The 15,543-nt window shown below is 46.0% G+C and overlaps 1 protein-coding gene across 3 annotated transcripts in view; it reads left to right on the forward strand.

Moving 5' to 3' along the window:
* SEMA3E (semaphorin 3E) overlaps window positions 1-15,543 on the forward strand; it is a 252,483-nt gene that overhangs the window by 141,616 nt on the left and 95,324 nt on the right. For all 3 annotated transcript variants that reach the window (XM_084811194.1, XM_084811195.1, XM_084811196.1), the window contains exon 4: window positions 5,761-5,880. In XM_084811194.1, the coding sequence (XP_084667320.1) occupies window positions 5,761-5,880 (120 nt within the window). The remainder of the gene's footprint in view (window positions 1-5,760; window positions 5,881-15,543) is intronic.

Raw genomic sequence — 15,543 nt, forward strand, 5'->3', positions numbered from 1 at the left:
CGTAGCCTATCACTTTTTTTGTTGTTGTTGTTTTTAACTGGAAATGGCGGCGGCGGCAGCCGGTCGGAAGCCCAGCCGCTGCAGCCGCCAAACTGCCACCGAACTTCCGCCAGAGCCGCCGGCGCCAGGAAGATCTGCCCAAGGTAAGTCCCGTCCCGGGGGGGGGGGGGGGCAGACCGTTCCGCCACCTATTTCGGGGGGCTGAATGTGCTGGCATTTGGCCTCCCCGAGATCCGTGGCAGAATTCTAGGTACAACATGGTCCTTTCATGCTATGAATGATAGATAGATAGATAGATAGATAGATAGATAGATAGATAGATAGATATTAGTCCATAGACCACTTACTGCATGCTGGAAATAGCTGTACCTATTGAATTTAGCTGGTGCAGATGGATGAGAATTTTGTTTCAGTTCCTTTTTGATAATAATTTACCCAAATTGGCTAAGTTGGTCATATTTAGAGAAGTAACCTGAGATTTTAAAAAGTGAATGCATGAGAAAGAAAACCTGACAGATTTGTCCATACCCTAGGCACAGGAAGGACGTACAAATGTGCTCTTATTGTCATGCAAGTGTTATAATGGAAGTGGCTGCAACCTAGGCCAAGTTTTCCTAGCAACATGGTGGTACAACGGTGACGAAGTGTTTATACCAGCCCCTCAGCTCTGATGGTTTTGTAATCCCCCAGAGGAACAGTATCGTGCATGTTTTCCATCCAACTTACATAGAGCTGATTCCACAGCACTGAGGCGGTCACCTAGGTGTATGTAAAGAGCTGCCGTGTTCTTTTAATGTTGCATTTGGAGCTCAGCTTCACCCAGTTACAGAAGGCTGCATGTGAAAGGATCCTTAAGAATCTTCAGGTTCGTATTTTCAGTAACTCAAGGAGCTCTGTTACCATGGTGAGGATGTGATATAAAAATATGAAGAGCGCAGTGTCATTTTCACAACAGCCTGTCATTTGCCTTTTAAAATCAGTTCTACTTTAGAAAAAACAACACACCATTTCTTTCAGCTACCTCAGCTTTTTCTTTGTCTGTTCTATACGAATTAATTTGCTTCATTCTGCCAGCATTAAGTGGAAATGTCTTTAAATGTTCACCGCTCAAATATACTGAGACATCTTGCTTATGCCTTGCTTTAGTACAAGCATAACACAAAAACTAGTGTTTAACATGTTTCTGATTCACTTTAACTCGTTTAGGGCGCAATCCCATGGATCTTTAGACAGAAAAAAGTCCTACAATTCCAAGCATTCCCTAGCCAGCTGGGAGCTGTAGGACTTTTTTTTCTGCCGAAACATCTATAGAAATGTGTCCTTAAAGGCAAAAAATAGTAGGGCTGTGCAGGGACCCCCCCGACCTGCCTCAGAGCTTCAGGGCTTCCGAAGCAGGCCCAACCTGCTTGGGGCTGCTTCAGGTCCAACCTGACCCACTTCAGGCTCCGGGGCCAAAGTGGGTTTTGGATGGATGAAGCAGCCCGCCATCCCCGACATGCCGCACCTTACCTAGACCCTCGGAACACGCGCCATCAGCCTCTTTAAGGGAGTCTTCATTTTGGCAGCTCCTCTGTTTCTGGAAATCAAATCCTGTGTATATGGTGGCCATAAGGCATACAACATTACAGGCATTTACACCTGTAATGTTGCATACATGATGGCCTTACGGCCACCATTTACACAGGATTCAATTTCTGGAAATACAGGAAATTGCAATGGCAATTCCCTTGAAGAGGCTGCTGGCTGCCAGCATGTGTCCTAAGGGTCCAGGTATGGACCAGGGGGCTCAAGCGGCTGGGTGGATGGGGGCACAGCTGGGTGGAGGTCCGGCTGAGTTCCAGAAAGCTGGGCTTCCACATTGCGCCAAAGTTTTTCAGAGCGGCCGAACCTGCTTCAAGTTGCTTTGGGCTGATCCCTATCTGCTTCGGGAGCAGCCCGAAGCACCCTGCTTTGACTTGGAATTTGGCTCTGGTGCTGAAGCGGTGCACAGCCCTAAAAATCAGTTTTCTTATGATCTGTTACTGAGCACTACTACTGCCCTTGATAGCCTGGCTAGACAACTCACAACCTGCCAAGCCAAACCACCCATTTTTCATGGCTCAACTGGGACTTGGCAAACTTCCAGGTTTTGCATGGGGATGTACGAAACACCTGGTTTCATCCAGGGACATCCACGGTGGGGGGGAGGCACTCTGTCCCCCCCCCCGAAATCTTCAACGGGGGGGAGGCGATCCGTTCCTCCCACCTGGCCGGCTCCGCTCCATGGCCAGGCTGCGGAGCCGCCGGCCAGGCCAACCCACAGCGGGGCTTCCAGCCGCTGCCGGGCTGGTGCGGACGCAAATGGAGTCCTGAGTAGAGGATGCCATTTCGTCCCTATGGTAGCCCGTGATAGGCTACGTAAATATTTACATAGCTTATCACAGCTAAAATGGGAACGCAAATGGCCTAGGGGACGCCATTTACATCCCTGCTTTAGCCGTGATAGGCTATGTAAATATTTACGTAGCCTATCACGGCTAAAATGGGAACGCAAATGGCCTAGGGGACGCCATTTACATCCCTGCTTTAGCCGTGATAGGCTATGTAAATATTTACGTAGCCTATCACGGGCTACCTTAGGGACACAAATGGCGTCCCCTACTCAGGACGCCATTTGCGTCCGCAGCAGCCGGAGCCGCCACCGGAGCCGCAGCCAGGTAGGCTCCGTTTCGAGGGGCTTTCGCAGGGTGGTGGGGCAGGTTGCTCCCTTCCGCCACGGATTCTGGGGGGCCGAATTCACTGGAATTCGGACCCCCTGGGATCCATGGCAGAATTCTCCAACATCCCTAGTTTTGCAACTTGCTCTGAACTGCAAAAAGAAGGGGCAGTCAAACCCTTGGCAGGCCACAATACAGGGGTGGTGTGCTGCGTTTTGGCATGGATGCCGCAGGTTGGCCTAAAATGACCACCAGCAAAGGAGGACAAGACCTTTAATAATAGATGAGCAAAGGGATGGATGTGCCCGATCTTGTCTGGTCTCGGAAGCTAAGCAGGGTCAGCCCTGGTTAGTACTTGCATGGGAGTCCGTCTGGGAATCAGGCTTCCTGTGTTGAGCAAGGGGTTGGACTCGATGGTCTTGTAGGCCCCTTCCAACCCTATGATTCTATGTTTCTATGATTTTGGCTGGAGCAGCTTAGAGCTGCCAGGCCTAAGAATTTGGTCTGATCTTTCAGGGGGGTTGGCTGTAATCCTATACCTGCTTACCTGGGAGGAAGCCTCACTGAACTCAGTGGGACTTACTTTTGAGTAGATACACTTGTAGGGATGGGCAAATCTGGCAGTTTTACTTTCTCCCACCTTTGCATTTTTAAAGTGGCAAGTTCCTTCTGTCCTGAATATCAAGAACTATGCAAATTCCACTAAATTCTTACAAAAAATGAACTGAAATTCTCATCCATCTGCAAATTCAATAGGTCCAGCTGTTCCCAGCATTCATTCATTTATTCATTTCATTTCTATACTGCCCAATAGCCGAAGTTCTCTGGGTGGTTCACAAAAATTAAAGCATGGAGGGGACCATGATGTACCTGCCTGCCATGTAGTTGTTAAAGATGAGGAGCCTGCCAGAAAAAAAGAGGTGGCAACTCTAAATCCGCACTAACATGGTTGAATACAAAAGGATTCAAACTCAGACTTGAAGAGTAGGGATGTGTAAACCCACTGTTGTCTGGGTTCTCTGGGCACCTGCCCAGCCGCTCCCCCACTCACTGGTCCCCGGAGCACACTCAAGCCCCTCCCACTCTGGGCAAGCAGCCTGCACTCACCCCAGCAGCAGCATCAAGCTCTGCGGTTGCCATTTTTTGAAAAATGAAATGTGCATTTTGCAAATACACATATTTGTGTATGTGCGGAAATGCACATTTTTGCACATATTTGCAGATGCGTCAATATGCACAGTTGTGAAAATGCGCATTTAAATGCACATGCAAATGTGCACATTTTTGCAGTTGCCATTTTATGGGGGTGGACGAAAGTCACTTACCTTTCGTCGAAGCTTGTTCGCGGTGGGGGGGAGGCGCTTCGCTGCTCCCCCCGCGAAGTTCAGGCTGGGGGGGAGGCTTCCCGCCTCGCCCCGGCCGAAATTCAGGCCGGGGGGGAGGCTTCCCGCCTCGCCCGGCCGAAATTCAGGCCGGGGAGGAGGCTTCCCGCCTCGCCCAGCCGCGAACTCGAAAGTTTAAAAAAAAAACAAAAAACGCCCCCGTGATAGGCTACGTGACGATTAACGTAGCCTATCACGGCTAGATCTGCAAAGTCAGCCGTGATAGGCTACATTAATCATCACGTAGCCTATCACGGATAACTTAAAAAAAAAAAAAGTGCATACGCTAATGGCGGCCCCCATAGGGAGCCGCCATTCGCGTTCCTTATTTGGTCGCTGTAGTCTACGTAAATCTTTACGTAGACTACAGCGACCAAATAAGGAACGGGAATGGCGGCTCCTTATGGGGGCCGCCATTATCCGTACGCGCTTTTTTTTTTTTTTAAGGTCACCCGTGATAGGCTACGTGACGATTTACGTAGCCTATCACGGCTGACTTTGCAAATCTAGCCGTGATAGGCTACGTTAATCGTCACGTAGCCTATCACGGGGGCGTGGTGTTTTTTTTTTCTTTTATTGGAATGGCGGCGGCGGCAGCCGGTCAAAAGACCGGCTGCCGCTCCCGCCCCGCACGAACACCCGCCGAACCGCCGGCCGGACCCGCCGCCGGGAGGGACATTCGGCGAAGGTAAGTCCAGTCCCGGGAGGGGGGGGCGGGGGGGCGGAGGATTTCTCCCTGAAACTTGTTCGGGGGGCCAAACACGTTGGCGCTCTGCCCCCCGAAGTTTCGGGGAGAAATTCTCCACCATCCCTACCATTTTATTTTTCAAAAAATGGTGACTGCTGAGCTCGACAAGGCCTCCAGGGTGAATGCGGGCCACTCTCCAAGTGGAGGCAGGAGGTCAGCGGGGGCAGGGCTCGGTGAGCAAGGCTTGGGGGTGCAGGCAGAGGGCGTTCTGTCAGATTCCCAGATAGAATCAGGCAGACGCACCATCCCTATTTAAGAGCTATACACTCGAAGTCCTGGACCTGGATGGGCAAATCTGTCAGCTTCAGTTTCTCCCACATTCTATGGTTTTAAATCTTTTGGTCTCAAAAATGGAGAACTTTGCAAATGGTGGCCAATTTCATATCAAAACTGAAATGAAATTCTCACTCATTCCTCGCTGCTAGTCTGTTTCTCAGGTTGTCCGAGAGGACGTGTAAAATGTCAGAGTTAGAGGACAGAAACAAGGGCTGTGCTCTTTGATGAGAGACTTTTCTATTAGCTCCGTTCTCGTACCAATCAAGTTCCACCCTAAGCGATCAGGCACAGCCAGGCTCTGCTCTCTGACCCACCAGGTGCCTTTATCTGTCTACACCAGGCACTACTAAGCTCTCCTCCATCTCACCAGCTTTCTTCCCCATCTGACAGGACACCACCCCATGTCTCCCTGATTCCCAGAGCCTGAGGCTCCCACTGAGAATTCACCGCTCCTATTTGCTCCTTTTTCTTCTCCTTATGGAAAGGAAATGGTAAAGGTTATCAGAAGTGTCCATTTCTAGCGTGTCTATATGCTAAATGAATGAAGAAGACTTGTTCCAAGGCCAGACTTCATAAATGCTGCTATGATGGAAAGTGGAATTGTTTCAACAGCTACCATTCAGTCCCACTTAACTGCATTTCTCTGCTCTCACCATAGGAGGAGTGTGCAAATTACATCCGTACCCTGCACCGATACAACAGGACACACCTGCTGGCCTGTGGGACAGGAGCTTTTGATCCCGTCTGTGCTTTTATCAGAGCTGGCCATCAGTCAGAGGTAAGAAACACTCCCTAGGAGTTTAGCTAGCCCTGCCCCTAACTTTTCCTGCTTCATTCTGCGATGGACCCTAGCATCCCTCGAGTCACGTCCTTTGCCCTCCTCCGAAATTTTAGTTCTCGTGGAGGAATGGGGGAGCAGTTCAGCCTGGGCCATCTGTGTGTCAAGATCTTGGGAAGAAAGTCTTGCAATATCGGGGCTCACTAGGGAGGGTGCCTCCCTCTGTTTTTGCTGTTCCTATTCTGATTCCGAATCTGAGCTGCCAGACATCTGTACGCACTCAGATTCATTCCTGACAGTGGGGTGGTGAATCCACTCTGGGTTTCAATCAGAACCAGTCAGAATTCTAAAGGAGCCAGCCAGGGTGCGGAAGCTTCCCTGCCCCACTGACAATGGAGCCACCAGCCTCCACTGCTTCCAACTCTGTGTTTCTTCCACTGCAAGCATATGTGGAACGGGGCCAGGAGTCAAGTTTATTTGCTCCTACTCCTTGCTGTTGCATTCTTTACCATTCAGATCTTTTGCCCTTTCATCATGTACGAATCAAACTTCAGTTAGCATCCTGAAGACCAGGTCAAGTCTTGAATGGGTGAACAAAGAACACTATAACCATGGACAACTTAAAAGACCCAAACCTGTTGGAAAGGACTGCACACAGAACTGCATGTGTGGCGAACGATCTATACAGAAATCTTATCTTAAAGGCAGCTGCCGGCATGATCACATCACTCTGGTGTTGAAGGAGTTGCACTGGTTACCAGTTGTTTTCTGGGCCAAATTCAAGGTGTTGGTTTTGACCTTTCAAACCCTATATGGTTCCGGCCCAGCCTATCTCAAGGAGCGCCTCCAGCAACACCAGACAGGCCGCTCAACCAGATCAGCCTCGGATGGCCTTCTCTCTGTCCCATCAGCCAGGACAGCTAGGCTGGTGAGGACAAGGGAGAGGGCCTTCTCTGTGATGCCCCCACTCTGTGGAACTCCCTCCCTAGGGAACTCTGCCATGCCCCCTCTTTAATGAGCTTCTGCCGTACATTAAAAACGTGGTTGTTCAGGCAGGCATTTGGGGTGGGTTAGGGTATTTTTAGAAATGTGGTGTTTTTAATGTAGAACTTTATTGTTTTAAACTGTTTTTATTGTTGTACATTGCCCAGAGTGGCTGGGTGACCAGCCAGATGGGCGATTAATAAAATAAATAAATAAATAAATAATTGAGCCCACCTTGCCATCACCACCAGCACTGTGCTTTTTCTGGCAGTAACCTGCATGTCAGGGACCTGGAGTAGAATGATCTGCGGAATTCTTCTATGTGAGCCTTGGAAGGGCCTCCCCTCACTGACCCGTTAGGGCAAGGTACGTTGCAGTGCACCCAGTAGGGTGGCAGCAGTTAGGGTTGGAGTGGGGAACATGTGGCCTTCCAGATGTTGGACTACAACTCCCATCTGCTCCAGCTAGCATGGCCAGTGGTCAGGAATGATGGGAGCTGGACTCCAACAACATCTGGAGTGTCACACGTTCCCCATCCCTGACTTAGGGCGAGCTGGAAGGAGGATGGTTCAGTAGAATGTCTATGGAATGCCCACACCTCACTTCCATTGGAGTTGTGACTAGTCCCCACTCACTCTGCATTCAGAAAAGGGGCCAAGGCACATCTTTTTAATTTGGCTCTTTGAATGGTTGTTATGGCCTTTTAAGGTTGTTTTTGATGCTTTACTGTGTTTTTATTTGATTTTGGTTTTTATTTTCTGTAATCTTCGCAAACCACCTTGGCTGGCTTCAGAACAGCAGTATAGACCTACAAGAAATAGCAAATGGCCCATGCATACAAAGATGCATCATGGGATGGGATGGGATGGGATGGGATGGGATGGGATGGGATAGGTTGAGTTCTCCTCTTTCTTTCTTTTTTAATCATTGGGATTGTGTTTCTGAATCGATATGGTGCAGTGGATAAACTGTTGGATGTGCCCAGAAGTGCAAAGCTCAAGTTCCCCGTCACCCATTGCTTAAGGGTGCAATCCTATGCGTGTTTAGAAAGAAAGAAGTCCAGCATCCCCCAGGCAGCATAGTTACATTGCTTTAGAAGCTTTTGAAATTTAAATCATAAAATATGAAAGTATATGATCAATTTAGATACTACATTTTGTTAACAAATGTTGCTGCATCTGTATAGATCCCTCTTATATTACACAGTTGCTTGAAACAGACATTGATTTCAGTGAATCCTGCACACATGGCAAGCTTGCTAAGAAGCTGGCAAATAAGATTCTGTGTCAAATGTGTCCCTCCCTCCCTCCCTCATTCTCTATCCATCTCTCTTCTCCCTCCCTCCCTCCCCCTCACTCGCACACACAGAATTATGTAATTGTGTAAATAATAAATGAAAACACATTTTGGAAAATTGCCCAGAAAATCATCATCATCATTGTAGAAAGCTGGTGTGTTACTCCCTCCCCTGAGAAATTATATCGTGTTTCTCAGTAATGTTGCATCACTGTTTCCATCACATTATACATTGATTTTTTCGCCTCCAGTATGTAAATTCTACTTTAGGATATAAAGGGGAAAAAATTAAGTGAAACCCCACAGACAAATATAGTATGTTTCTCTTTTTCTTCATTCCGTGTGTGTGTATGTGTGACACTCTGTATTTATCTTTCTTTGAATGGTATATAACCCATAGATAATTTTGAAAGGACCATTTCACCCTCCCCAGAGTACCTGATGCCACAATGGATATGATGTGGATATGACAATCATTCTTCTGGGACACATTTACTTAAACTCTCATTGGGCCAGTGAAGAAATTTCAACCTGGACAAATCTTAAGTGTGCTCTCACTTTCTTCCTTATGGCAAGGAAAAATTGATAAGTGAATCAGGCTATTCTACATTTGTTTTTAACATGGCATCTGTCTGATCTTGCCAATTTGGTTTGGGGCTCCATGGTCAACCTTATCACTATTGGCAACCTCTCCTTATATGTGGCCTCAAGACGTCAGAGGCTGTTCCTATCACTGTAAGGGCACAATCCTAGGCATGTTTAGACAGAGAAAAGGCCTACAACTCCCAGCATGCCCCAGCCAGCATGCCTCTCCCAAAATGAACCTACCTATACGATATGTTCTGCATCTAAGATCCTCCTCTGTGTGCCTCCTCCAAGGGAAGCTCTGAAGCCAGCAACAAGGGAGAAGGCCTTCTCAGTGGTGGCCCCCCATCTGTGGAACAAGCTCCCTGACGAGGTCTGCCTGGTGCCAACATTATTATCTTTTTGGCACTAGGTCAAGACCTGTCTCTTCCCAGGCATTTGGCAGTACATGATGAATTTTATTCAGTTCTGGATATGTCTTTAGCTATGACTGACAGTTCAAAGTTATTTTAGTTTTATGTTGTTTGTGTATATTGTCTGTGTGCTTTTTTGTAAATGGCTTTTAAACTTTTTATATTGTATTTGATGCTTTAACTTCTATAAACCGCCCAGAGAGCTTTGGCTATGGGGCAGTATAGAAATGCAATAAATAATTACAACAACAACAACAACAATAATAATAAAAGTGACCATGGTTAGGATGAATGTAGATATAGCCTTCCTTCCAAAGTCTTGCAAATGCAATACAACCACAGTAAAGATGGAATTACTGGGATGTTGGTAAGTCAGGGTGAGTCTGTGGGGAAGGAAAGCTAGTTGTGAAGACTGGGGCAGTCATATCGATTGGCTTTCCATAGGGATGCTGGTAAAATTTGCAGTGGATTCAAATGAGTTCAGATTTTTATGAATCTGACCTGTGAATTCTGAAGTGGACGAGTCTTTTACTGGGGGGATGGATTTGCACAAATGTGGATTTGCGCAAGTGCACATTAGCAAACAAGAATGGACTTCTTGTACAAAAAGCCCAATTCCATCAATGAGCAGATGACAGAATGAAAGACAGTTGACCATCTGTGAAACACAGGCAGAGTGGATTTAACAAAATCCATACATCCCTAGCTCTCCAGCCCATGACTCTAATCTCAGAGGAAAGTGCGATCTTACATGATTTCGATTAGTTGTTTAGCTCATAGTTTCCCAATACTAAACAAGGAAGTAGATATATTGCACAGAAAACAGAGTCAGATTTAATTTAACATCTATTTATTGCATGAGTATTAAGATGTAGTTGAGGGAGCCTAATGGCTTATGGATAAACAGCAATTAATATATCTTCAGTCACAGGAAGAAAGTTTAGAGAATGTATGCTGTTACAAGGACTGTCCTTTCCATTTGCAAATGCTGTCCAAACATGCGGGGATGTTTGCCAGAACAGTCTGCATTTTATTATAAACAATCAATCAATGTGTGTGTACATATAAACTCTAGCCATAATTCCCAAAAGGAAAAAAAAAAAAGGATTACTGAATGATTTCCTAGGGAGGATTCAGACAGATTGAACAGGATCTGCTGTTTCCTAGGATATTGAAAATCTCCTCCTAATTGCTTGGAGCAGAATTCATGAAAGATATTTACATTGGTGCAAAAATACTGTATACACATCACATATATTTTTCATCAAATGTTACACTTGTTTTGAAAGTGTGGTTTCAGTCAGAGACATTACTATAGCAATGACATCCATGTTTATACACTCACGGTTAGCCTGATCAAATTTTCTTGCTGCAGCAATAAAAAAAACACATTTTAACTCCTTACCTTGCAAACTCAATTTAAGTCCTAAAAACTGATCTGTGGCCTTAGTCTTCTTTGTAGCTTGTCACCAATAATAAAGATTTTTCTAGATAAAATGCGGCCAGCAGGTTTATTCACACAGGATAAAATTAAACAAACACTTCCATATGTTGGCATTACAGTGGTATCATTTCAGGATTCTTTGAGGGATGGGAAGTTGTGCCAGTGAGACCATGCAAGAGAAAAGTTTTAGTCTGCAAACCTTCGTTCTCTGAGGTAATAATGGTTTGCCCATGTATGTTATGTTAGGTTTACAGTAAAAAGTAGACATGGATGGGATGGCCCAAGAAATTTATTTATTTATTTATGTAAACATTTATGGTCCAAATAGTGCCCCCAAAGCAATGTACAATTAAAACTAAAAACAATGTTAAAACTGTAAAAACTTTAAAAACAATTCTAAAACTTAAAAGAAACAGTTAAAAACCTTTAAACATCACCAACAGCAGAATTAAGAACAGGAGAGAATCGTAAAACCAGAGTGACCAGCAAATACATTTCAAATACTAAAAAGCCATGCAGAACAAAGAAGTGTTATCAGGATTATTTTTGCTTCCCTCAAGGTTTCTTGGAAGTTTTTGCCACAACAGGAACTTCCAAACTTTCTTACCAAAATTTCACTTAAGGCAAAACTCACTGGTAATGATGGATGTGATGGTCATCACTAAGACATTGTATTAGTCATATATGGGATGTTTTTGCTGCCCTCACATGTTTCAGTAAACTCTATGGTTGCCTGCTGTTCAAATGGACTCTTGGAGTGGGAGAATTGTGCCAAAGCACTCTAGGAAGCTGTCATTTTATTATAATGACAGGTGTTATGATGGTCTAAGAGACATGATACACAAGCTGGTCTCAGGCAAGCCCATAACAGGACTTGTGTAAGTCAGGAATCTTGGTTTAATAAGCCACAAGGTGAACAAGCTGCATTCTGGTGCAGGCAGCCTATTCACTCCCAATTTGTTCCTCCACATGAGCAGGTAAACAAACCAGGGAGAGAGAGAGATTGAGAGAGAGAGAGAGAGAGAGAGTTTAAATCCTACAAGTACTTCTCCCTGGAAGAAGTACTTCTTCATGAAATACTTCTTCCCTTCTCCCCTTCATGGATCACTGCCTTCTTGTGGCGAAGGGGCTTGCATAACTCAGTGAAGCCATAAGCTATGCCGTGCAGGGCCATCCAAGATGGACAGGTTATGGCAGAGAGTTCTGACAAAATGTGGTCCACTGGAGAAGGAAATGGCAACCCACTCCAGTATTCTTGCCAAGAAAACCCCATGGAACGTATCACAAGGCTAAAAGATATGACGCCGGAAGATGAGCCCCTCAGGTTGGAAGGTGTCCAATATACTACTGGGGAAGAGCAGAGGGTATTTCCAAGTAGCGCCAGCAAGAATGAAGCGGCTGGGCCAAAGCCGAAAGGACACTCAGCTGTGGAGGTGTCTGGTGGTGAAAAGAAAGTCCGATGCTGTAAAGAACAATATTGTATAGGAACCTGGAATGTAAGATCAATGAATCAAGGTAAGCTGGAGGTGGTCAAACATGAGATGGCAAGATTGAACATCGACATCTTGGGAATCAGCGAACTAAAATGGACAAGCATGGGCAATTTTAATTCAGGTGACCATTATATCTACTACTGTGGGCAAGAATCCCTTAGAAGAAATGGAGTAGCACTCATAGTCAATAAAATGGTGGGAAAAGCAGTACTGGGGTACAATCTCAAAAATGATAGAATGATCTCACTACGAATCCAAGGCAAACCATTCAACATCACAGTAATTCAAGTCTATGCCCCAACCACTGAGGCCGAAGAAGCTGAGGCTGATCAGTTCTATGAAGACCTACAACACCTTCTAGAACTAACACCAAAAAAGGATGTCCTCTTCATCATAGGGGATTGGAATGCCAAAGTAGGAAGTCAAGAAATAACCAGGATAATAGGCAAGCATGGCCTTGGTGTACAAAATGAAGCAGGACAAAGGCTAATGGAGTTTTGCCAAGAGAACACACTGATCGTAGCAAACACTCTTTTCCAACAGCACAAGAGGCGACTCTACACATGGACATCACCAGATGGTCAATATTGAAATCAGATTAATTATGTCCTTTGCAGCCAAAGATGGAGAAGCTCTATACAGTCAGTAAAAACAAGACCTGGAGCTGACTGTGGCTCAGATCATGAGCTGCTTCTTGCAAAAGTTTGGCTCAAATTGAAGAACGTAGGGAAAACCACTAAACCATTCAGGTATGACCTAAATCATATCCCTGATGAATATACAGTGGAGGTGAGGAATAGATTTCAGGGATTAGACCTGATAGACAGAGTGCCTGAGGAACTATGGACGGAGGTCCGTAACATTGTTCAGGAGGCAGCAACGAAATCCATCCCAAAGAAAAAGAAATGCAAGAAAGCCAAGTGGCTGTCTGATGAGGCTTTACAAGTAGCTGAGGAAAAAAGGGAAGCGAAAAGCAAGGGAGAAAGGGGAAGAGATATCCAACTGAATGCAGAGTTCCAGAGAATAGCAAGGAAAGACAAGAAGGCCTTCTTAAATGAACAATGCAAAGAAATGGAGGAAAACAATAGAATGGGAAAGACTCGAGATCTTTTCAAGAAAATCGGAGCTCTCAAGGGAACGTTTTATGCAAAGACGGGCATGATAAAGGACAAAGAAGGCAGGGATCTAACAGAAGCAGATGAGATTAAGAAGCGGTGGAAAGAATACACAGAAGAACTATACAGGAAAGATCTGAATGTCCCTGATAGCCACGATACTGCGGTCACTGAACTTGAGCCGGACATCCTAGAGAGTGAAGCCAAGTGGGCCTTAGGAAGCATTACTAATAGGGATGTACAAAAGTCACTTACCTTTCTGTGGATTATGTTCATGGTGGGGGGGGAGGCGTTCTGTCCCTCCCCCCGGAATCCTCGACAGGGGGGAGGCGATCCGTTCCTCCCCCCGGAATCCTCGACGGCCGGCTGTGCTCCGCGGCAGCTCTGCAGAGCAGCCGGCCAGGCCCAGGCCAGAGCCATCCACAGCTGGATTTCCGGCCATGGAGGGCTCTGGGTTATTAAAAAAAAACAAACGCATACGGCCACCACCATTTGCGTTCCTTATTTTTTGCCATCTTAGTCTACGTAAGTATTTACATAGACTATTACGGCGAAAATAAAGGGGAATGCAAATAGCATAGCAGGCGCTATTTGCATCCCTTATTGATCTGCCATTTTAGCCTACGTAAATACTTTGCACACGGTTTTTTTTTAACCCAGCTGTGATAGGCTATGTAAGTCTTTACGTAGCCTATCACGTCTCTGTAAAAAAAAAAAAAAAAAAAACGACAAGACTGCAAATGGCGGCGGCGGCGGCCGGTTGGAAGACCAGCCACCGCCGGAGCCGTCACCACCCGGAACATCCGCCCCAGGTAAGTCTCGTCCCGGGGGGGGATCCGCGGGGGGGCGGGGGGGCAGGCCGTTCCGCCACAGATTTTGCGGGGGCCGAATGCCAGTGCATTCGGCCCGAGATCCGTGGCAGAATTCTCTGCCATCCCTAATTACTAACAACAAAGCTAGCGGAGATGACAGTATTCCAGCTAAAAGATGATGCTATTAAAGCGCTGCACTCAATATGCCAACAAATTTGGAACACTCAACCGTGGCCACAAGACTGGAAAAGGTCAGTTTACATTCCAGTCCCAAAGAAGGGCAATGCCAAAGAATGTTCAAACTACCGTACAATTGCGCTTATTTCACATGCCAGCAAGGTTATGCTCCAAATCCTACAAGCTAGGCTTCAGCAGTATGTGAACCGAGAACTACTGGAAGCACAAGCTGGGTTCCGAAGAGGCAGAGGAACTAGAGATCAAATTGCCAACATTCACTGGATCATGGAGAAAGCAAGAGAATTCCAGAAAAGTGTCTATTTCTGCTTCATTGACTATGCTAAAGCCTTTGATTGTGTGGATCACAACAAACTCTGGCAAATTCTTAAAGAGATGGGAGTACCAGACCACCTTACCTGTCTCCTGAGAAACCTGTACGAGGGTCAAGAAGAAACAGTAAGAACCAGACATGGAACAACCGATTGGTTCAAAATTGGGAAAGGAGTACGACAAGGCTGCATATTGTCGCCCTGCTTATTTAACTTATATGCAGAGTACATCATGAGAAACGCCGGGTTGGATGAATCTCAGGTCGGAATTAAGATTGCCGGGAGAATTATCAACAACCTCAGATACACAGACGATACCACCCTAATTGCAGAAAGCAAAGAGGATCTAAAGAGCCTCTTGTTGAGGGTGAAAGCGGAGAGTGCAAAAGCTGGTTTGAAACTCAACATTAAAAAAACCCAGATCATGGCATCTGGCCCCATCACTTCCTGGCATATAGAAGGGGAAGAAATGGAAGCAGTGACAGATTTTATTTTCTTGGGCTCCAAGATCACCGCAGACGGTGACTGTAGCCATGATATTAAAAGATGCTTGTTCCTTGGGAGGAAAGCTATGGCAAAGCTAGACAGCATAGTAAGAAGCAGAGACATCACCTTGCCGACAAAGGTCCATCTAATCAAAGCTATGGTTTTCCCAGTAGTAACGTATGGCTGTGAGAGCTGGACTATAAGGAAGGCTGAGCGCCGAAGAATTGATGCTTTCTAACTGTGGTGCTGGAGAAGACTCTTACGAGTGCCCTGGACTGCAAGGAGGTCAAATCAGTCCATCCTAAAGGAAATCAACCCTGACTGCTCATTGGAAGGACAGATACTGAAGCTGAAGTTCAAATATTTTGGCCACCTAATGCGAAGAGAAAACTCTCTGGAAAAGACCCTGATGCTGGGAAAGATTGAAGGCAAAAGGAGAAGGGGATGGCAGAGGATGAGATGGCTAGATAGCATCACTGATGCAATGAATATGAACTTGAGCACGCTCCAGGGAGAGCAGAGGACAGGA

This window comes from Heloderma suspectum, chromosome 7 (assembly GCF_057233095.1).
Source record: "Heloderma suspectum isolate Gila_16-S chromosome 7, 16-S_ref, whole genome shotgun sequence".
NCBI lineage: Eukaryota > Metazoa > Chordata > Lepidosauria > Squamata > Helodermatidae > Heloderma > Heloderma suspectum.